The 25283-nt window shown below is 34.1% G+C and overlaps 1 protein-coding gene across 7 annotated transcripts in view; it reads left to right on the top strand.

Annotated features, from left to right (window-relative positions):
* eys (eyes shut homolog) overlaps nucleotides 1-25283 on the top strand; it is a 522196-nt gene that overhangs the window by 147368 nt on the left and 349545 nt on the right. For 5 of the 7 annotated variants that reach the window (XM_073920212.1, XM_073920209.1, XM_073920210.1 and 2 more), the window contains 4 exons: nucleotides 2860-2999; nucleotides 4504-4667; nucleotides 9026-9273; nucleotides 12017-12121. Coding sequence is in view for 5 of the 7 variants with exons in the window: in XM_073920209.1 (XP_073776310.1) it covers nucleotides 2860-2999; nucleotides 4504-4667; nucleotides 9026-9273; nucleotides 12017-12121 (657 nt within the window). In the remaining 2 variants the exon portion in view is untranslated. Of the gene's footprint in view, nucleotides 1-2859; nucleotides 3000-4503; nucleotides 4668-8465; nucleotides 8611-9025; nucleotides 9274-12016; nucleotides 12122-25283 lie in introns of those variants that run through there. The other 2 variants (XM_073920213.1, XM_073920211.1) reach the window with 2 other exon arrangements.

The raw sequence follows: 25283 nt of genomic DNA, 5'->3' as shown, positions 1-25283 counted from the left end.
AGCTCTGACTGACAGCTGAGCAAATCACTCCCGTTCTCACACTGCCAGAGCTCATTAGTACTGCAGAATTGTGTCAATATTGTGCTATGAAATGCTCTTCCCTTTTGAGGCCACTGCATTGATATGGTTCCCTCCCGTAATTGTTGGTTGTGCTCACTCTTTCTGAGGCATGATTTGCATTCACTGATGCAACCTGATGGCTCACCCTAGAGATTGGCAACTCACTGGCGAGGTTACAAGCACGCTTTTCTGCCAGCTGCTCCCTTCCGCTCGATGAGTAGAGGACCCAGAGTCCCAGACGCCCCCTCCCGAAACCTGCCCACACGTACTTGCCGGTTAGAGAGAGAGATTCTACAAGGCAAAATCATTTCAATGACTTCCTCAAAAATGGACTGAAGATGATGCTTTTCTTATAAAAAAAAAAAAAACAATAACATGAGTAAGTTACCCTACAAAGAATTCTGGCCCAGATTTGGCATAAAGCTGGGACATCAGGCATTCATCAGGCACTGGCATACAGCATGTGGGCCAACCATGGCCTGGGTTTGGCAGAGGTGGCACCGTCTATAATGCGGCACACAAGATTTGGGCCAGATGTAAAACGTAGTATTTTGCCCAGATTTTAAAAATTGATTGTGGGCCACGTGAGTTTCGCCAGTCTTGACCCACATTTAAAATATATAAAAATAATTTTTGATTAAATAAATCAATTCTACCAATCAGGTCACTGAGAAAAAACAAGGCCCATAGTGTGCCTAAAGCACAACGCTTCATAGACACACCAACCTTTCTGGCCCAGTTCAGGCCCAGTTATGAGTTATTAACTTGGCTGAGACTTGGCCCAGATATGGTCTGTGTTTGGCCCTTGTCTGGATGCCAGATTTGGTCCAGTCATGTACCGTAATTCACAGCGGCATGTGGGCCAAGCAAAACCTGATTGTGTGGGCCAGAGCTGGGCCAGAGAAATTTTGCTATGTGGGTATGGTGAAGTGGTTGACATATTTTGGAATAGTAGATAAAAGTTATTTTGAAGGTATTTTCAAGAACGTTGGTAACGTAGACTAACCATATTCCGTACACAACGATGTTCCGTACAGATTACATTTTAACGCCAATCTCTGTATTAATACTTATGGGTCGTTGGCAAGCTATATATCTGTGTAATCTTTATTTCTCACTCTTTCAACCCCAAGCACAACAGAGACCTTCCTACTATATGTTTCCGGAAAAAAAAAAATCAGTAAGTTTGCTATGTCCACAAGGTTAAGCTGTGAGTGACGCCTGGGAGGGGAGACATTTATAGCAACAACAATATGCATTTGAATATTTGCCCAGAAAAGCGCTATATAAATGTAACAAATTATTATTATTATTATTATTATTATTTAATTTATGCATCACACAGTATTACAGTTTTTACGAAGTGAATATTATGTTATCACAAATTGTTAAATAAATTATCTTTTGTTGAATAAATGCTTTGAAATTTAAGCATCAGTTGTGGGTGATGAACGAATGGCGCTAGTCTCCGCCACAGAAAGCCTGAGAGACAGGCTACAAACGCTTTTGGATAATCCTTGTGCTTTGATAATGTTTATTTTCATAAAAGGTCAGTCAAGTTAGCGTTAATTTGCATAAATTTAATGTTTTAATATTTTAAATTGTCATGCTGTAATAAATTAAACATGATATAAAATTAAATGATTGTGAAGTTATTTCATTTCAATTTTTTTTTCAAATTTATTAAATATAACATTAACTTCACGTTGAACATAATAATAGTATATTCTGATGTTAGTTTTTAATAAAACTTAAAACAAAGTGCATAACTTCAATTCACTGGCAAAAATGGACACTGTACGGAACACTTTTTTAATCGGTGGTCGAAAAGACATCAATCAAAATTTGGATGTTGTTATAAGTATTCACCTAGAGAATAAACACACATCGAAAACGAAAGATATATTTTGATTCTGTGCTTGACTTTTTTTCATAATGAGACAGCCTTCGGTGTGCTGCAATGATGCATCGCTCTTTGAATGCATCCTTCGGAGCATGCAGCCTCTGAAAGACCCAGCAACTATAGTTTATTGAGTAATTTGTTTAAATTACTTTAGTTTTTGTGTTATCATAGCAACTATAAAATTTGATTTACAGCAAATGTTCATTTTGTTTGAACTTTCCCTTTAATTTCCGGCTATCACATTTGTTTAAAACAAAATTGTAATAGTTTTAATCTTCTGAAAGCTGAATATAAAAAAAATCTTAAAATCGTAAAAGTAATCTTTCCTATACAGAAGTTGACCTCTCTTTTCGATAACACATGGTCATCCTGACCCAGTCTATAACATTTTTAAGTGTGATCTTCCTGCCAAAGCCTTCATGTTAATGCATGTGAAAATGATTGGTTTTCATTCTAAACTAAATGCAAGTAAGCCCAATTATTTCCTTCCTCTCCAAAAGCCCTTAAACAAACTGGTGTGGCCTCCTTCTGACCTTTACAATTTTGTTCTTTTCACTTAGACTGACTGGCTTTTGGGCTCTGAATAGGCTTTCAAAAAATTGATTGCTGTTTTCTTTTACTCTCTTTTTCCAAGAAACAAAGGAGGGAAAAAAAGAAAGAAATTTTATTTCCAGCTTGCTTCATGTTCATTGATTGACCTTATTGATTGAGGCATAATGACATGAGGAATATATGCAGTGCGTTCTCAAAGGCTTTAACAGCAGTGAAGGCGTTTCAGTCTTGTTTAATCTTTTAAATTCTAGTTTTGCACAAGATTGCTTTTAGTTCTTAATCAAGGAAAACTGGAGCGTAAACGACTCTTTAGATTGCTTTGTGTTTCTCACCTCCCTTTCCAGGATACACTGGGATTGACTGTGAGATTGACATAAATTCCTGTTGGCTTCCCAACGCCACCTGTCCTCCTGAAACACTCTGTGTGGATTTGCCGGGTGACCAGCTCTTTAAATGTCATACTCCATGCCCTCACTATCTACAGGTAGGTCAGAAGTATTCAGCTATACTATAATTCAAGTCACAGATGGTTTCAAGTCCTTTTGTACTGTTAGGACCGGCTCATGTGGCCAGATTTGCACTTTTAACATCATGTTCAAAAAAACACATATTGGAACCAAACTGGACCGACATGTTCTTATTTTAAAGGAAATAAGAAAAGATATTAATGTTAAAACATTTTTTTTCAGATGTATTTACAAATTTTAATGATTTCAAATAATATTTTTTATATTTTTTTTAACAAAAGTATTTTTTATTCTGATCAACTGTCATTTTCAGGGGAAAATTTTCTAGATGCTAATATTTTTTTATAAATTCGAATAAATTTTTATCAGATATTTGTAGATACTTTTTTAACATTAAATTTTTTTATCTAGATATATTATTTACAAATGTCAATTATTTAAAATTATAAAAAAATATACTATGTATTTAGTTTATCTTATTTTAATTTTGATTTAATTAGATTTTATTAGATTTTATTTTTTAAGTTCATTTAATTTATTTGAATTTAAATTTATTTTAAAGCATTTATTATACATTATATATATATATATATATATATATATATATATATATATATATATATATATATATATATATATATATATATATATAAGAATTCATTGTTATTGTTTTATTATTATTATTATTATTATTATATTTTAATCATATTTATATATATATATATATATATATATATATATATATATATATATATATATATATATATATATATATATATATATATATATATAATTATTTTTAATTCATATATTAAAAAAAACAATAAAAAAATCATTATTCTGATCATTTTCTGTGGAAAATTTTCTAGATGTCATTTTTTTTTTAATAAAATTGGTGACATTTTATCAAATATTTGTAGAATAAAGCAAATATTAATATTATATTCAAACTCATACTGTACCTAACAAATCCAGTTTATCTTTGGAAACTTTTTGTTTCTCTACAGCTGTCATTATAGTCACTTATATTGTAGTACAAAAAGGTCAAATTTTGTATAATTTTTTCAACTGTTGTATATAATTGTGTGTCAGGAGTGGTCTTGGTGTATCAAAACAAGATGGTTTCTTTAGAGTAATAAGGAATATATAAGCATTTTATTTCAGTTTTATTACCACCCTCTTTCTACAAAGCGCTTAAAAGCAACAGGTGAAAATACATTTATGCTCTTAGCATGCTGTATTCTTTTGAAGATGTGAAGCTGTTTGTCACTGCACTATAACAACAAAGGTGAATTACATGTCCCTTTTGAACACGCTTGATCATTCATATTTGTTTTACCTGTGTTGATAATCACCACCAACATAAATGGCAATTAAAATGCATTAGCTTTCCTTCATTACCCTGCATGTTTTATTTAACACCAGGACAGACTGTCTGTTTACAAAGAAGCAGAATTACCTTTACACACGTATTTAAATGAAGGATTGTTCAGGAATAATGGTTGATTTTCATTTCCACAGCCGTGTGCCAATGGAGGACATTGTGTCCTTCACAACATCACCAGTTACAGTTGTGTTTGTGCACCTGGGTGGACTGGAGCGACCTGCTTGGTCAACATAAATGAGTGTGTCCAGCACAGGTGTCAGAACAGAGCCACCTGCGTGGATGAGGTTGGCGGATACAGGTGAGTCTGGGTGAAAATGCTTTTTATCTTGTGCTTTTTTAAAACCTCTTAACAAAATGTGTGCTTGGATTGCAACAAATGCCTACCTTAGAAAATTCGATATACATGCGAGTCTGTTTTGGGTTGTTGTTTTTTTTTTTTTTAACATCATAGGTTTTGAGAAAGTGTGCATGTATGTGTATATGTTTATATATATATATATATATATATATATATATATATATATATATATATATATATATATATATATATATATATATATATATATATATATATATATTGCTCAGTATTTTGTAAAACCCTTATAAATCTATTTTTTTCATTAATAGTATCTATTATATTATATATATATATATATATATATATATATATATTTTTTTTTTTTTTTTTTGCCTATATATTTGTTAAGTCAGCCAACTGAAGCCAAATCTGGAACTAATCTAACAAAATAACTGTAATATAATAGGGAAAACGGTCCAAAAATGAGTACATACAACTTTAAATGTTAGGGTAAACAAAGGAATATTAGATTAAAAGTGTAAAAATAATAATAATAAAAAAGGAAAAATCAAGAGAAGTATCAAGGGAAAAAAATAGTATTATATTTCTATTTCTAAATATGTTCGGTAAACCAAATGTTATTTCAATAAATATTACTGTTTATAAAAATCTGTGCTCAGCATAAAAAAAAAACAATAGTTTATAGTCAAATGAAGGAATAGTTTATCCTAAATTTTAACTTGTCGTTAATTACCCACGTCATTTCAAACCAAAGCTTTGTTTATCTGCAAAATCAAAAATATAAAGAAATGATGAGCACCTTTGCTATTTACACTTAGTTTATTGTGACCTAAAAGCTTTAAAAATAAAACAATAAGTAAATAAAAATATTAATATTATTAAAAATAAATGCACACCCTAAAAGTAGTCCATATGACACATGCTACATGCTCAACGTCTTATAATTGGGCTTACATTGCATGTTGAATGACAATTTTCTTAAACATTTTTTTTTTTTAATGCAATTTTTACACGCATTCATTCATTTTCTTTTCGGCTTAGTCCCTCTATTAGTCTGGGGTCACCACAGTGGAATGAACCACCAACTTTTCCAGCATATGTTTTACAGAGCAGATGCCCTTTCAGCTGCAACCTATCACTAGGAAACATCCACACACATTCATATACTACGATCAATTTGAACATACTGTACCCAATTCACCTATACCACATCTTACATACGGAGAACATACAAACTCCACACAGAAATGCCAAAGCTTGAACCAGCCACTTTAATGTTAAGAGAGGAACATGCTACCCACTGAGCCACCGCGTCGCCCACATACACACAAATAAATGTTAAAAATAAATATTTCACAATATTTTTCTTTTTCTTTTCACATTTACAGGTCAGCTAGCATATGTAAATGTTACAATTCAATTTGTTAAAATTCAGAATTCACATTTCTGTGAAATCTAACACTATAACCTCCTAGAAACAACTTAAACATGTTTCGTATAATTAATGGTTGGAAAACAACCCTACATCTCCTTCGATTAAATATATTGCAGTGATAAATGTGGACTTACCACCATCCATAATCATGATTCTTAAAATGACTATCATAATAGGTTTTAGTCACATAACATTGACAAATAGAAAAGTCAACACCATGCAATAGTTGAATTGATGTTTTAGAAAAGCAAAAGTTTTTAAAAATTCTGTAATTGAAACCAGGATAATGTGCACATTAAATAATGCAGATGCAACAGCCCATTTCAATAATGAGCAACACAATCTACTAAGTGCAGTGCAAATTAGTGAAGGACCTTAGACATTTAAATTTACAAGAGTCGCATAATGAGTCACATAAATACTCACAAATCTATATAAACATTGAAAAATAGTTTACCCTAAAGTTTACATTTTCATTAATAATCCATTTCATTCCAAACCAATGCTTTCTGCAAAACCAAAAATAAAAGTTTTAGTTACCTAAAAGTTGTCAAGCGCCATAAATAAATAAATAAAAATAAATAAATAAATGTGCACCCTAAAAATACTTTATTCTACATATTCTAAGGCTTATAATATGACTTATGATGAATGACAATTAATAAAAATAAATGTGCACCCTAAAAGTAATCCATATGACATGTGCTACATATTATAATAGGGTTTATGATAAAATGACAGTTGTATCAAACATGTTTATTTCTTTCTTGTAACTCAGTGTTTTGGAAATATGCTAGCTTCACAACCACGCAAAGGATTACTTCATAAATCTTCAATTGTTGGTGTTTGTAAAACTTGCATGATCATTCTTTAAAATGATGGCAGTGCTTTTACTTGCAGAAACAGGCCTTGATCGGTTCATCTAAAAATTCAGAATTCCCATTTCTGTGAAATCCCACACTATACCCTCCCAGAAACACCTTAAACATATTCGCCACCAAATATAAGCAGCTTTTCATATCATTAATAGTTGAATAACCAAAGCGATATTTACTGGCGTCGAGCAGAAGAGGATGCAAAATCACTCCTTGACCTTAGATAGCGCTACACAACTTTAAGCTTCTGACACCCGCTTGTAACACAGAAGAAGAAGACAGAGTTGACATGCTTGTTGTTAAAGTTACTGGCGATTTGAACAGTTAAGGATGATTCAAATAACATCTCCAGCTCTAGCAATGAAGGAATTATTATTGTTCACCAGTGCAATAAGCAGCTCCACGTTCATATCTCTTCTGGGCATCTTCGGCATTGTGCGCTCACATTGACAGTTTTGCACTTGAGCATCACCAATTGCTTTTTACTGTAACTTCAGCAGCTCCGTGCAAGTGAACAAAAGTGCCAATCTGATTGGTGGAAAAGGAAAACAAAAAAATAAAAACGAGCATGAGGCGTTTCTTTAAAAAACATTATGCTTTTAACATTAACATAAGTTTTTACACCTGCCATTTGCGTGTTGGTGTGCACAATCAAATTGGCACCCTTTATTTAGTCACAAAGGTGTTAACGTGAACGGAAAATGCCAGCAAAAAGCATCCCGGTGTGCACGGCCTTTATAATAGGACTTATGATTAAATGGCAATTGTGTCCAACATGTTTTGTTTTATCTTGTCACTTAATGTCATTGTTAAAACATTCCAGCTTCACAACCACACAAAGGAATACTTCATAAATCTTCAATGGAAAGAGTTTTTTTTTTTTTTTTTTTTTTTAACACTTACAGTTCAGTTGGCGTGTGTAAAACTTGCATGCTCATTTTTTAAAATGATGGCAGTGCTTTTATTTGCAGAAACAAGCCATTATCCGTTCATCTATAAATTCAGGATCCACATTTCTGTGAAATCCCATACTATACCCTCCCAGAAACACCATAAACATGTTTGCCACCAAATATAAGCAGCTTTCCATATCATTAATGGTTGGATAACAACCCTACATCTCCCTTGATTAGATATAATGCTGCCACAAATGTGAACTTACCATCATCCATAATCATGATTCTTGAATTGATTTATCATAGAAAGTTATAGATACATAACCTTGAATAATAGAAAAGCAAACCTCATGCAATAGTTGAATTGATGTTTTGGAAAATATAGCTAAAGTTTTACAAAATTCTGTAATGGATACCAGGATAATGTGCACATTAAATAATGCAGAGGCAACGGCCCATTTCAATAATGAGCAACACAATCTACTAAGTGCAGTGCAAATTAGTGTAGGGACGCAAACAAGCAGAGCTGATGATAATCAGGTGTAATCTACTAACGACACAGGTGCAAAACAGGTTAAGACATGCAAGAAAGCTATAAATAATGACACAAAGATCATTAAATTGACTTCTGCAAGCCACGTTGTAAGATTTATATAAACTCTTTCCTTACATTCAGCATCTGAAAGAGAAACATATATGAATGCATGTGCTGCAAGGTTAGCCTTAATTAATTCTGAGTATTTTGGGGAAAAAAAAAAAAGTGTTTAAAATAAACCATTACAATGCAGGAATTAAAAACACATTAGTGAATAAATTTAGGAAATAAATAAATCTATAATAGCATTTTGTTTTCCCATTGTAGTATTTATTTTTTTTTTGGATTTATATTTAACAGGGTGCTTCTCTCTGTATGAAATTAAAATTGAGATTCAGATCAGGTTCAATGGCTGTTAACGGTCTCATTCTAGAATTAAACCACCCATAGCTGCTGAAACAAATAGCATGTTCCTGTGATGGAAAGCAAAGCAAATTACATCGTCCTCCCCCATGACTCAGCCATTTATTTTCATACTGTGTCCGGCTGTTTTGTTTTGCGATTCCATTAAGAGATACTGTTTTATGCATCCCAAGTTGCCTTTGCGGTCACGGATACACCGGAGTCCACTGCGAACTTGACTTCTGCTCTGGACATCAGTGTTCAGAACACGCCGTCTGTGTGGACCAACAGCACAACTACACCTGTCGCTGCATGCTGGGATATGAGGGAACGCTCTGTGAGCTTGAGACAGATGAATGCAAAAGTGCGCCGTGCACCAATAATGCCACTTGCATTGATTTGGTGGCAGGATACCAATGCCTGTGTGCACCAGGATTTAAGGGTAAGTCAAATGTTTTATTTAGAAGTGTTAACGTGGGCGGGGAAACTCCAGCCCTTTGATAGACATTGACTTTCAGTAGCTCATTTTGACATCATTGATTTCCTCGAGATTTAAAGAGGGCACTGGGGTTTTAAATGATTGTTATAATGTTTTTTTTTTAAATCTATAATTAATTTGAATTAAATAATTAATGTACAATTGACCTTCTCAATTGATTCTTATATGCAGTGGCCACATTTTGTGAATATCATATTTTCCGGAAAAAATATTTGCAACTTGCATGTAAGACAGACAGACAGACAGACAGACAGACAGACAGACAGACAGACAGACAGACAGACAGACAGACAGACAGACAGATAGATAGATAGATAGATAGATAGATGGATTTACAAAAAACTAAAACCTAATAATGATGAAAAACACACAAACTAGTTACTAAGACTTTGTTCAAATGTTTTATTGAGAAAAAACACACTATTACAAAAATTGTTACCATTTTACTTTTAAAAATTATCTTTGTTGATTTATTTATTTTATTTTATTTACAAAAGAGAATATAAATAATTAATAAAAGGAAAATAATAATAATAATAAAAGGCAAAGAAAAATAGAAAAAATAGTAATAAAAGTGTGCGGAAAATTACAACCAACCGAATGCAGACATTCAACAATCACAATCTAATGTTTGAATATGTTGTCAATGTTGAAAGTAAATATTTACAGTTAAACAGTATAATATAATAATATTTAAAAACAAACTTAAATTGCTAAGAAATAAAATAAAAATATTAAACGGAAGGTGAGTGCATCTATCTCAATTCCCTCTTACTGTGCGTTCACACCGAAAGCGGTGAGAGCGGTCAAGGTCGCTAAATAAGAAATCAATGTCGCAAATTTTGATGCTCTCGCCACTGGAGCTGAAGGCAGACATCGTTGTCGCCAAGGCGGCCAGAGCGTCAAAATTCATTACGTTGACCTCATATTTAAAGGGGCTGTTGCAGCATATCAGTTAGGTTCCTGCATAATACATGCTTTCTAGCGTGAAAATGTTGCGCACTTCTTATCAAATTTATTTAACTAAGTTTTGATAATATTATTAAATATTCCAATATTTGTTTTGTTTTTAAAATGATTCACAATCTTTCTGCTCCATTGTTAAAAACATTTTTAAATTCCATATCAGAGAAAACATCGTAAGTGTCGCGTTCTATGGTAAGAGGGGAATGTATTGTCTCTAGAAGTAAGACCTCTTTTGGTCAATCCTCTTTTATTTATGAAGCCTCAAATCTATAGAATTCTCTTCCAACAGAAATGATCACATGTACAAATTATAAGAGGTTTTCACGCCTGACTAGGAGTTGGTTTTTGTCAAATCCAATTTGTACAAACTGAGTGAGATGTTTTTGAGTTATCAGTGTTTTAGTTTAAATGTGATTATGCCTGAATGATTTAAACTGACTTTTTATCTATATGGATATTATTGTTTTAATTCTAACCTGTCCAGGGACTGCAGGTGGAAAGTAGCAATCCTGCTACAACCTGGCACAATGCATCTTTCCTCCTTGAGGTTAATGTCATTTTTGTGCATTGTCCCCGTTAAAGAAAAAAATAGAATTGGGATTGGGCATAAGAGAATTAAAGTCAGTTATAAAACATTGGCACTTTTTAAAGAAAAAAAAAAATGTTTTCCAAGAGCATCTTAACTTTTCTATCTTTATAAAATACATGTTATCCACATGCAATTGGGATGCAGTTGGAGGCTTATTTGATTCCCAGTGAAGTAGAATGCAGGGCCTAGCTTATAATAAGGTAAATATCAAGTTGTTTAGAATTAAACTGGGACAAAATCTTTGGAACCACAAAAATGGCTACATCAGCGGATGGGTTTATATTTACATCCAACACCTTAGACATAATTGTAAAATAACTAATCCAGAAATGTTTTAACATAGGACACATTGTGATTTTGTGAAATTGTGATTTGTGTTGACTGTTTAGTTGCAGTAACTTTAACTAAGACTTTAACTGTAATTTAAAATGAAAACAAAACTAAAAGCTCAATGCATTAATTTAAATTTATATTAAAACTAAATGAACATATTAATTAAAATTACAATAATAATAATAATTTAAAAATGATAACTATTACAAAACACAATTAACAAATGAGTAATACCTAAAGTTAATTTAAAATGCAACAAAAAAATATTACAATTATACCAAATTCAAATTAATGATAAAGTACATTAGATACTCAGTGGTTCAAACTAGCAGGTACACTTCATAAGTTACATTTTGAAATGTAATTCAAAAATTATATCAGTTAATTAATTGTAGTTATATTAATATTAGGCGAGCAGTATCCATAAATTAAACACAACATTTAACATGACAATAGATTCCTTAAATTGACACATTTTAAGAACTGTACAAATATTTTCACAAATTCAGAGGTCTTAGAAGTTTGGTATTGTTTTCTTGTCTGCTAATTTCATTATATGTTGAATATTGAATATAGGTGGCAGCATGTTTCAGATTATAAAACAACATGACTTAGCTTTCAGAAAATTCTCTCTGAATACAATTTTTGTGACATTTTTTTCCCCAATTGATGACCCTGTTTAAATTGAAACTAAAGCATTTTCTAAATGATAATTAGCACTGACTTTATAGTTGTTATATGTTATACAGTCACCTTGTTATCCATGTACTGTAGTCTGTGTAAATGTTCATCACACAGGTCGAACGTGCTCTGAGAGTATGAATGAGTGCTGGTCCAGACCCTGCAATAATGGAGGCTCCTGCATTGATCTGGTCAATGACTACATTTGTAACTGTCCACTAGGTAAGTCCAGCTCACTGTTAGACATCAAAAACAACAACATCCTGGGCTGAGAACATATGGCTTTGCTGCAGCCTATATTAAAAAGTGATTTATAGCAAACATTGTTGTAAAAATTATTTTAACTCATTGGAAGGAGATACCTTGGGATCCATTTTAAATCTGACCAATCAGATGGGTTCTTTACTATCGTCATCCCCACCTCCTGTAGGTGAACCCAGAGCTGAAAATAAACACTAATGCAATGAGACAAGAGAGGAAAATGACAACAGCCAATAAGAATCTAAATTTCTGCTGAGGTTTTCAGTCATTCGTGATTTAAAGTCTTACTTAAGTTTACTTAAGTTAGCTCAGAAAAAAAATTGCCTTTATTTATTTTTTAAATTATTTTTTTATAAAAAAATTTTAAATATCAGAAATATTATTGCAACAATCAACAATGTTACAAATTGCATATTTTAGAATATGAAAATAAGTAGGGTTGTCATAATTAATTGTTTCTTCGATGCACCGCGATGCAGACGTGGACAATTTGGTATTGGTTCAGTAATAATCATTACCGGTTATTATGTACTGACGTCACGTGGGAGGCGATCGCGAGTGTTTAAAACGCTCCCAACAACTTAAAATTCATAAATTGTGCATAATTTCACTGTATGTGTTTGCTGGATCTGTCTTTCACAGACACACAGCAGAAGCCCCTATTTCACTGCGATTGAGAGAATGAAAGTACTCCATTTCTTTCTTTCCTTCTTTCTTTCTTTCTTTCTTTCTTCCTCTCTCTCTCTTTATCTCTCTCTCTCTCACACACACAAACGCACACGCACTGTGGTCCATTTTGACCTACTGGCATGACTTGTCTTCTCCTCCCGTCTGTTTTACAGCTGTACTTCTGAATACAGACACGAGCGCGTGCCTGCAAAGTTTTCTCCACTGTGTCTATTATGGATCAGTTGTGATCGCCGCTGCCGCTTATCAGTGTCACTCATCTGTGAAGAGCGCAGCGCGCATGAGCCAATCGCAACTGTTTTTGTTGAGGGTCAGACCAATCAAAGGGGTGTAAGAGAACTAGACAAGGATCAGAAAGTGATTTATAGAAAGATATTTATATTTGTTTATATTAATTTCTATAAATGCTACTGTTGTTTGAAGGTACAGTTTATATGTCTGACTGTTTGTATGAAAGGACAAAATTGTATTACAAATATAAATATGAATAAATTCATACATTTTAATACAAGAATAGCTGCTGTGAAGAAAATATAAAACTTAGTATGAAAAGCACCGTCAATGCACCGTGATGCACTAAGATATAGTATTGAACTCGATGGCATGATAATCGTAACCGAACCGTGAGACCAGTGTAGGTTCACAGCTCTAAAAATAAGATAAAATACCTAGTATTTTGCAGTCCTAATATGTAAGTACAATTGATGATAACAGTAAGTGTGAGATAATTGAGTGAGATAAAATGTTTACTATTCTTAGTCTTTATCCTTTACAGGATTTATCACAACTTTTCAAAATTGCGATATTCAAACACTTTGAACACACTTTGTTTACAATATGAAACTGTAATCCTAACCATCAGAAATGTTACTTTAGTTTCAATTTTACCGTTCTGTCCCTAATCCATATAGATCGTATTCCCCAGGATATTATTCCCCCTTCCCGATCTTGTCTCCACAGCTCAGATGCATCTGTAGATGTGAAGCTTTATTGGGTCTTAAGAAACATGTCCTGTGTGTGACTCATGCTCTCTATTTTCAAGATAATCTGCCAGCCCAGGGGCAAGAGAATCCATCAGTGTAAATTTTCTAGTGTTTATTAAAACGACCTCACTTTAATTCTCTCAAACACGATGGTGACAGAAAACAGAGCTCCATCTTGTCAAGACAGGTCTCATTAGAGGACAGGGTTCTTACGGGAGACGGTGTGGTGTTGGAGGACTTGATCAGGTTAGAAGCTTAAAAATCCATTTACATTTCAGAATTCAACATTCGAGATTGAATCTCGAAATAATAAGTGATGGGAAGCCATCCGAAGGTCTGTTCTTAGGAAACATGTTTTTCTACCTCCTGAAGTATTGAGGATGTACCTGCTATATAAATTTATGTATTATTAAATATATTAACATATTAAATATTAACAAACAGGCATGGTTAAGTTTCTGTTTGTTGATCTAAGGTTATTTGTGAATATAAATATAGAATGTGAATGGAATAGAATTTCTATGTAAAATCGGTTAATCATCCAATCCTTCAGTCTGTTAGATGTGATTAAAGCCTTTTGATTTATAATGGATGTATTTAATTATATCATATTTTGGGGTGATCAGGCTTTCAATGGAGGGACAGAAATCTCTGATTTCATCATAAAAAATGTTCTAAAATGAAAAGTCTTTGGAAGTACATGAAGGTGAATAAATTAAGATGTTTTCTTATAACACTTTACTTAAAGGGAGTCTTTATAAGGGGTGTTCATGCAATATTTATAATCATGACATTGACTTTTTTTGCATGCAAACTACTGTTGAGGGTCATTCACTCAGTTATGTCATTTTAAATGCAAAGGTGACATTGTTTGATATGCATTTATTACAACTTGACATAAACAAATACATCATAGCATGCTTTGACTTTGTCATGTAAGCTTGACATTACCAAGACAATGAAACGTGTCAGAGTAACGTGTCAACATAACTTGTCATAAATCTGTCATAAACATGAGGCCATAAAGATTGTGCCATGTATTTAACAGCTTCGTTAATATTTTTCTTGACCTCTTATACAGTGGTACAAGTTGAATTTATCATTTAAAATATTGTTAAATATTAATGGCACAATTATAAAATAATTGGACAGTATTGCCATTTTTAATGAAAAAAAAAAAGCTTAATCACAAATTCAGTGTGTTCCACTGAAAAAAAAATATTGCCGACTTTGTCATGACAGACAGGTTGTGATGTATTTGTCAAGTTGCCTTCGCAAAGACATCTCAGACAATATCAATTTTACATTTTAAAACGACAGCTGAGCGAATGACACTTAATGACTGTTGTCATAAGCATACATGTGAACTGAAATATTAAGTTGTAGTTTTTAAATCATTTTAAACAGGTCTTAAATTAGCTTTGTCTAAGTAAAGCTACTCAATCGGGTCGGCATCTATACAATTGCCAACAATACATCAAAATAAAACCTTATTCTTTATATTTAACATCTTATAGACAATTTTACAGCAAATTCCCATTTAATTCCCTAATTAAAGAAAACTAAAAACAATTATATGACTCCTTGTGATAATACTGGCTCATTACAAAAAAATAAAAAATAAATAATAATCCTTAGTGTTTAACCCTGTATGAGTCTAAAATGTAATTCTTAATGATCTTAAAAGGGTCTTGAAAAGTCTTAAATGTATAAAACCCTGACATACGGTCATTTTTAGGGGACACAGTGGCATAGGAAACAATAATGGCTTTCAAAACAGCATAGAGCGATTTAGTAAGAACCTAAAGGTAATCGCAGAATATAAAAAGTGCCAATCTTTCAATAACACACACATTTTTCTTCTCCATTCTACATCGGGCCGTAGATGTACAACAGGTTGCATGAACTGAGTGGGCTTCCTGGCACGAATGAAGCGGTTTTAGTCTCTGCATCCTCCTACAAAGCTGACAAGTATGCATATTGCAAAGCAGGAAATGACAGAAAATAAGTTTGGTCTCAAAAATCCCTCGGCAAGTGTTTGAATCATAGCCCTCGGAAAAATAAAAGCATATAAGCTGCCACCATGCTGTGGATTTGAATGATTTCTAGATAATGGTTAGTCATGAGAGTATGGTGTTTTGATGACGTTATTAGATGTTAAGGGTAACTCGCAGTACCGAGGACTACTTCAGATGCACACAATGGCAGATTATATTCAAACTGATGACTTCTAAAAGGATGCATGAGGATCATCATACCAGCTCTTTTGCATTTTCTACTTTTCTTTTTTTTCTTTTTTATCATTGCTCTCTGCATTTCTGGCGTGCGTTTGAGAATAGCTGGAGTTATTATGATGTATATTCACGAATGCACTACATATAAAACATTGAATACCCTCCTGCTAGCTTCATTGTTCCATTTCCTTCTTTCTCTTAAGCCTATTTGCAAATTAATTGTATACATTTATGGCTTTATATATGGTGCTATTCTTGTTCGTATAATTTTTGTGTCTTTCTCCTCTGAGTGCAGTGTGACATTTTATTACTGGCATCCTGTGTGAACTGCAATGTCAGGTCTTTCGTTTAATTATTTCACATCTATATTCTGTTGGCATGCCGCTCGCCCCTGAGAGCGAACGTGTTCTCATTACCCTCACGGTTCAGAAGACCAATAAATACAAATACTTGTTCTTATAATCCTTTAGCAGACCTGTATGTGCATGGAGCTGCACATGTAATTATATTTTAATGGGCTTTGTCATAGTGGAACTCAAAATGTTGGTCTCTAAGAGTAATGCCTTGATAGATGAGCTGCTGGGCGACGTTGCTTGTAGTCTCAACAATAGCAGTGCCTACGAACTAAATTCTGTTGTGATTCACATTTTGTGGCATTGAATCATGTGTATCGTTTACGCTGTCTACTGTTGTTTGAACAGTTTGAGTCTCTCTAAGTTATCTTAGTATTTATATACATGACAGAATCAGTTCAATTCACCTTTATTTGTATAGAGCTTTTACAATGTAGATTGTGTCAAAGTAGCTTCACATAAAAGATCATAGTAAATTGAAAGAGTGTTGTTCAGTTTAAGTTCAGTTCAGTTTAGCTCAGTTCAGTGTGGTTAATAATCACTACTGATAGTCCAAACACTGAAAAGCAAATCCATCGATGCGCAGCTCTACAGATCCTGAACCATGCAAGCCAGTGGCGACAGCGGTGAGGATAAAACGTCGACCAACTGGCGAAAGTGAAGAATTAAAAAAAACTCTAGAGAAACCAGGCTCAGTTGGGCAAGACTATTTCTCCTATGGCCAAACGTCTTGTGCAGAGCTGCAGTCTAGGCGCTGGAGACTGGAGAATGCTGGACCTCAGTGAAGACTCGTCTGTCCCTGGAGCATCACAGGAATCAGTCTCATGCTCTTTACTCCTCCATGACCACCACAGCAGCTGTTCAGGATACGACCTGGTCCAGGATTATGGAAACCTTGGGATAATCTCGTCGCTGGTCTTGGATTGAATCAGTGGCACTGCATAGTCTGATGGCCTCGAGATGTGTATCCTTATGTGGAAATAGAGCATAAAGAAAATAATTTGCGTAGCTGCTGTTCATAGTGTAAATAAACAGGTAGCAGATACCTGGCTGGGGCACATTCATGTATCATACTGCTAAGTGATGCCCTAAGTGTATGCTTTACTAAAAAGAAAGGTCTTTAATCTAGTTTTGAACTGCAAGAGGGTTTCTGCGCCTTGGACATTATCAGGAAGGCTATTCCAGAGTTTAGGAGCCATAAATGAGAAGGCTTGACCTCCTTTACTTGACTTTGCTGTTCTAGGTACTACCAGAAGGCCTGAGATTTGAGAGCTTAAAGACTGGGTTGGATTGTAGCGAGACAGGGGCTTAATAATTTTAAAAATTAAAAATTATTTGTTTCGTCACAAATCAACAGCTAGCTAAGTGTTAAATAACTATCACAGTTTAATCAAAAATTTCAAAATTTAATCTGCCTGAAGGATTTATCTAAGCACACATAATACAGTATCTCTTCTGGTTAACTCTGTGCTCGAATTTACTCGCTTTCATTCGCTCATTGCCTATTGGGATTTTAGTGATGCCTGAAACATGGTGGATGCTCTAAAGAGCACTCAATCATTCCAACAGTTCACCACAATGATGAGTTTCAAATCAATGTACAGTACTTTCAATGGCAAGAGAATTCCCATAACGCACACAATTGCACTGCAAATAAATTTCTGCATATTATCACAAGATGGCATCCACAGCCGAATCCTATTGGTGTAACTTTCTAAATAAATGTAGTTGTTATCTTAGTATCTGTATACATGACAGAAATCTAAATAATTAGTTTTGTCACAAATCGACTGCTCTGTAAATGTTAAATAACCATCACATGCTATGGAGGAAGTCTGTCTGAAATCTGTTTGAAGGATTTATCAACCAGCAAAGCACAAACAAAATAGTATCCCTTTCGGTTAACTCAGTACTTGAGTTCACTCATTCATGTTAATTCACTCCTTTAAGTGGACTATATAAGTGCACTAATGTATGAAATAGTGAATGAGGGTATTGTCTTTCCTCAACAATGATGTTCTTGGAATTCTTAGTAGAATTGGAACAAACATTTTAGGATACCAGCATTTCTACTTGCATTTTAGGTGGATACTTGATCATTGCTCACTATTGTGTTCAAACATTAAACAGATATGACTCTGACTATTGTAGTCATCGCTTGACCCTCTTTACTGAGAGATTGCATTCAAAATGCTTAAATGAGTACAACATAAGTGTATGGCAGTATCTGCATGGCTTGAACGAATGACTGATCGGACATTCTTGAGCATTATGTTAATATTGAACAAATCTTTAATGTGAGTCGTGAAAGATGAGTCCTCTCAGGGAGTGATTCATTAATTTGCACATTAACAAATTGTGTAGATGGGAATAAAATTAGACCCTGTTTTGGGTCTTCTATCAGGTTTGAGTCGCTATTTCATCATGAGAAAGACATAAGCCAATCGTATACAGTGAGAGCCAGAAAAAAAGATTTGATTCGTTCATCTTCTTATTTCTTGGGTTTGAAACATTTGTTTGTCATGTGAAAGCCATAAGCCCGTCATGTGCAGTGAGAGCTAGAAAAAAGATTTAATTCATCCCCAGATTCCTTGGGTTTGAGTCATTAGTTCATCATGTGATAGACATTGCAGTGAAAGCCGGAAAAAGAGATTTTATTTGTTCATCTTCTGATTCCTTGGGTTTGAGTCATTAGTTCATCATGTGAAATACATAAGCCAATTATATGCAGTGAGAGCCAGAATAAAGAATTGATTCGTTCATCTGATTCTTTGAGTTTGAGACATTTGTTCATCACGTGAAAGACCTTAGCCAATCATAAGCAGTGAAAGCCAGAAAAAAAAAAAAAAAAAAAAAAGAAGATTGGATTCGTTCATCTCCTGATTCCATGGGTTTGAAACATTTGTTCATTATGTGAAAGACACAATCCAATTGTATGCAGTAGGAGCCAGAAAATTAATCCATTCATCTCTGGAGTCCTCTGGTTTGAGTCATCTCTTACATGCTGTCACGTCATCAAACAATTCAAAAGCCCTAAGACTCCAAAGGTGAACCAATTAAACCAAATGACTCAAATAGATTCATCTCACTGAGTCCGTAAATGACTTCCGATCATTCGAACATTTTTTTGTAACTTTTTTTAAACAACTAGAATATGTAAAAAAAAAAAAGTAATAATAATGGGGGTGACTGCAAACTAGAAATGGTGTTTTGTTGTAAGAATTAGTTAATGAACACCTAGAATATATATATTTACTTCAGTAGCAAAATTGTAATTGCTCTATTTTTAAAGATATCACTGACTGCCCCAGAACAGGTGGGCTGCAAATGACCTGTGGGCCGTAGTTTGGACACCCTTGAAGGCTCCTCAAAAAAATGGATACATTTTGAATTTGTGGTACTTAGATGCATTGTGGGAGTGAGAATAGCTCACAGCCCTGGAATCTGTCAGAAATCCCATTTGGAAAAAGCAGCACTGTACGTGTGACATTCCTTCATGCTACATTAACTTCTCGGTGAATTGCACGCACAATTGGTTGTTAAATACCGCTTACGTGGTTTGGCAGAAGTGCTGGCTGTCCATTAATGACTCTTTTCCAAACATGTGGCAGTTGAAGAGATTGTTAGTTTGATTTATGCATTCGCACGCTTAGGATTTATAATGATTTTCAGAACATTGACAGTGGATCTTGTACCTGCGATAGTGCTTGTCTTATCTAATTCAATCTAACTTCACTTTAGATGAGCCATGTGTGAGGATTGGAGGTATAGGATAACCCGCTGCGAGATTATCAGTGTTACTCGTGGTGTTTCCGTCAGAACCTCATGGTGTGTTTTCTCTAATTTACTTCACATTAATTCTATTGAATGCAACAGAATTTAAGATATTAGCCAAGGGATGTTATTAAGACCGTAATTTGTTTAATTATCGGCACGTGCATCATTTGACCTTGTTTCCAGCAAGTATTGATCTAATATTAGTTACCGCACGGGGGTGTGTTTTATTTATAACAAAGGTTATTGACACGCTCGTCTATCAGTGGCATGTGGACAGTGTATCTGCACTGGCAGACAAATGTGATATAGATCGGCACAACAGGGCTTTATGTGCAGATTCAGTCTATTAGCATACAGGCCAGCAGGTAGTCTGCCAGAGGAATCGATGGCTTCATAAATCTGAGTCAGAAAGGGTGTCTTCTGCTCACAAAACATATAAAAGCCATTAACATCCTCTGGAAGTGTGCTGTTTTACAGCTCTACTAACAGGCTTTAGGAAATTTGTCAAAGTGGTGCCTAAAATGGGAGAAGTGTAATATTTTTTTTCTGTTTGGCAGTGGAAAAAAAAGGGAAAAGTGAAATGCATCCCTGGGAGTTTTAATCTGTCCTGATTTTGAGCTTCTGAGGGAAACTTTGCTCAGGGGATGTGAACTTCGATGAACTACAGCTGAACCAGAAACACTCTGAAATGGAGAATAGTGAGAATATCACCTGCACTTGTTCATTTACCTTTATATATTATATTATATTATATTATATTATATTATATTATATTATATTATATTATATTATATTATATTATATTATATTATATTATATTATATTATATTATATTATATTATATTATAGGGCATCAAAATGCCGCAGTGGGTAGCATGATCGCCTCACAGCAAGAAGTTCACTGGTTCGAGCCTCAGCTAGGTCAGTTGGCATTTCTGTGTGGAGTTTGCATGTTCTCCCTGTGTTTGCGTGGGTTTCCTCTGGATGCTCCAGTTTCTCTCACAAGTCCAATGACATTCGGTACAGGTGATTTGGGTCAGCTAAATTGTCTGTAGTGTATGTGTTTGAATGTATGGATGTTTCCCAGTGATGGGTTGTAGCTGAAAGGGCATCCACTGCATCAAACATATGCTGGATAAGTTGGCGGTTCATTAGGCTGTGGCGACCCCTAGATTAATAAAGTGACTAAGCCGAAAAGAAAGTGAATTAATAAATAATATATTATTATATACATCACTGTTAACAATTCCCTGTAGAATCTACAGTGACTTACTGGAAGCAGTTCACTAGTAACTTACTGTAAATCAATTTAAACAAAGATACTGTATTACATTTGCAGCACCATTTATCTTACTATATATATATGTATGTGCACCTACTGTAAAATATACAGTAATTTTTACAATGCAACTTAAAATACAGTAACATAATACCTAACTTTGCTACAGTAAAGTACAGTTAAAATTACTGTTAAATACTGTGTAATTTACAAAAAATATTTATGTACCGGTAACAATTTTCTGTAAAATGTACAGTAACTTTCTGAAAACTGTTCGCTAATAACTTACTGTAAATCATGACAAATAGTTAGAATTAATAAACTTTTAGATGTTCATTGCTTGTTCTTATACTAGTCCATGGTGCATTACTTCTTCTAACAGAAACAAATGTAGATTTTTGTAACTGTTACAGAAGTAATAATGTAGTTAAGAAAATAACATGATTACTTAACAAAGTAGAGATAAAAACAGGATACTCATCTTTTCTTAGCATTTAAACCTAGAGGGTTTAAAAAAAGGCAGTCTTGACGAGAAGCAAAAGTTCTCTTCAAGAATGATCAAAGTTGCACTGATGAATTTGATCTTGGTGAGTAAGAAGGCATAATCTATCTTATTATAGCTCTTGATATGAAGCATTTAAATTCACTAAAAGGCCTCCTGTGTAAATGGATGCTTATCTAACTCAGACAGATTGACAAACTCTATTACAAAATAAGTGGCTGTCAGCTGCAAGGCCAGTGATAATATTTAATGATTTAAAAGAATAAACAGTAAACTGACTTCCAAACCATGTTTAATGCTTTAGTCTCCAAATAGAGTAAATCTAATGTGTTTGAAATATCTTCACTTGGATGCCCAACTTCCTATATGCATATGTATATAGAATGTACTTCCATTCACAAAACTTCATTGTGGATTTTAAAGTGTCCATCTCTTGCCTATTGTTTTTTCAGTGCAAGTCTGCTATAAATTAATTCAAGTAAAATAAAGTTACGTATAATATATCAACAATGATTTTTTGACAAATACAATATAACTTAATGGCAAAATGTAAGTGGCATTCTGTGGTGCGGTAGAATTTTAAATGACCTATTGAGTTATATACATGCATATTACATTGTGAATTTGCATAATAGGTTAAAATTAGGTAGTCTCACAAGACTAGAAGCTAAAGTTCTCTTCAAGAATGATCAAAGTTGCACTAATAAATTTGAACTTGGCAACTGGCAAGTGAGAGAGTATAATCTATATTAGTATAGCTCTCGATATAAAGCATATATAAAATATTATAATATACACCAATATCAATTTCCTGTAGCGTCTACATTAACTTACTGGAAGCGGTTCGCCAGTAACTTGCAGTAAATCAATTACCGCAAACATACTGTATTTTAACAGTATTTTAAGTGGTAAGCTATCACTTTAGATTAGAAACAGTGTCATATACAATTAATTAAGCCCACAGGTTGCTTTCATCTCATCTGTAGTGCAGAAAGTACAGTATGCAGCTTTAGATGCTGAAAATGTTCCATTTTTCTGAACTTGACACTTTCTTGTTCAGCATGTGACTTTACTGTCACTTTAACACAATTTTAGTCAACCAACACTAGATTCAAGGATTAATAATTACTTTAAAAACAAATCACACTGACCCCAAACTACTGGAGAAATCATTCAAAAGTGTTGGAAAAAAGTATGTTCTTTTTTTTTTTTGGTGTTTTTCCTTTGAATATCACTGGCCTTCAGCTGACAGCCAGACATTTTTAATAGTTTTTGGCAACCTGTCTGAGCCAGATTAACCACCATTCACACAGAATATGCTTTTGTATTCTGTCTGGGCTTTTTTGTCTTTTCTTGGTTTAGATCTTTCATTGGTCAGTGTACATATGATACACACACACACGCCTGTCAAAGTCCCTTTAAGGCAAGTAATTTTACTCGGCGACAATCTTTGAAACGCCTCTCGGGCTGTATGCTTGGGCATTCTGTCTGAATGAGGAAGCCTCAAATTCTTTAAAACTGTTTGCCAAGCTTACCATTACATTACATATTTGGAGTCCCCAATGAAATTAAACTACCTCTGTCTCATGAGTTTAGCTTCTAATTGAAATCGGTTGCCCGAGCAAATGTTCTACACATTATCATCCTCTGAATAATGCTTGGTCTTCTGAAGTAATTCACAACTCCTAGAAATGAAAGTGACTCTTTGTTTACATCTTTGTGGCCATTTGAGTAGTTTCTGTTGTGTAATGTGCGTTTGACAGAAAGGACTGTACCTCGCATTTGTTTCATAGAGATTACAAAACCAAAAAAAAAAATGTTGTTTTCAGGTGTAGTTTGTTCATTTAAAAGCACATATTTCAAGCTTTATTTGGATATATATGTTCTGTCTGTGAAGCAAGTACTCACTGAGATTCCAGTGCGTTCGTTGACCACACAAATTGTCGTGAAAGCACACATCTGGTCTGAGCTTCTTCCCTGGAGAAACGTCAGTCTTTAGTGATCGATGATTGGCTCCTGTACAAGTAGGCGGGGCTTCATTTGCCATATTGACTATTACACTTTTCTCCATTTAAAGCAATATGAGTGACATGTCTTGTGTTCTATAGTCTTTACATCTGTTTGTACAGTGAAATATTGTCATAATGAGCCTTTCAGAGTATACATACATTTTTTTAGAAACCACATGTAAGGTATTGTAATTTTTTTTCTTTTTTGATTTGTTCAAAGGCTGAAACACTTTATGAATTTTTAAATGGAAAAAAATAATAATTGGGATAAAATACTTTCAGTAGCAAGGTGATGAAGTGAATTTTCACTGTTGCTCTCTGTATGCTTCTGGTTGTGGGAGAAATGTTTTTATGCATGGCACTTGCCGAGTAAGATATTATTTTAGCAGCCGTTGTCAAATCTCAACCTCCTTTATAGTAATAGCAACAGTTTTAAACAAATGATTATATCCCTTGCCTCTCTGAACTGCCTGCACCGCAGTGCTGTTTTGCACAAGTGCCAGAGATTAAAGAGCTGAGCTACCTTGCCTCATTATTCCACACAGCAAGTGAGAATTTCATTTGTGGCTGATGATTTTACAGCCTTACATGCCACTATATCAATAAGCACATCTTCGTTAGTCTACTGACGCTTAATCTTGACATGTCTAAATGAGATTGCCAGTGGTGTCCTATGCAAATGAAGACCTCAAATACAGAAGGACAAGTTGAGTGTTGCATAGATGTTTGTTAGTTAAAGACATAAATGCATGACGTGCAGAATTTACCTTCCTATTATTTCCTTTTGGTTTCTTTTACATTGCATGATTGGGTCGTTTTAGGCCAACTTTAAAAAGACTCTGTGTTGATTATTCAGTGAGGTGACTGGCTTCATGATATACCAGCTAAAGGTGGTTTACCCTAAACGTTGATGGTTTTTTATTATTTGTGTCATGATTTCTTGTGTGAAAGGAGCAATACCAAGGATTTACCAAAAACTGCCTGTGAATTTTATACAACAGGCTCATTGTGAAAGTGTACACCTGTATACATCTCTGGAGAGCACGGATTATTTAGCCAGAGCTAATTATGGCTGCATTTTGCCTTTATAACGAATTCTACGGGGTGTTATAATGACCAGCTGACCACTAAACTCCATGTGGAAGGCTTTTCCACTGTTACCAGTTGCCCCCTTAGCTTGCCGCAGACTTGGCATGCAGAAAGGAATTTGAGTCCAGTTCATGAGGGCTTTTCTTTTTTTAAATTGCTTTTGAAAACACTGTCATTTGGTTTAGGGAATGCCGGTGGGCTGATCATTCA

This window comes from Danio rerio, chromosome 13 (assembly GCF_049306965.1).
Source record: "Danio rerio strain Tuebingen ecotype United States chromosome 13, GRCz12tu, whole genome shotgun sequence".
NCBI classification, from domain to species: domain Eukaryota; kingdom Metazoa; phylum Chordata; class Actinopteri; order Cypriniformes; family Danionidae; genus Danio; species Danio rerio.
Note: the sequence above shows the minus strand (reverse complement) of the source record. Positions and strands in the feature narration are given on the sequence as shown.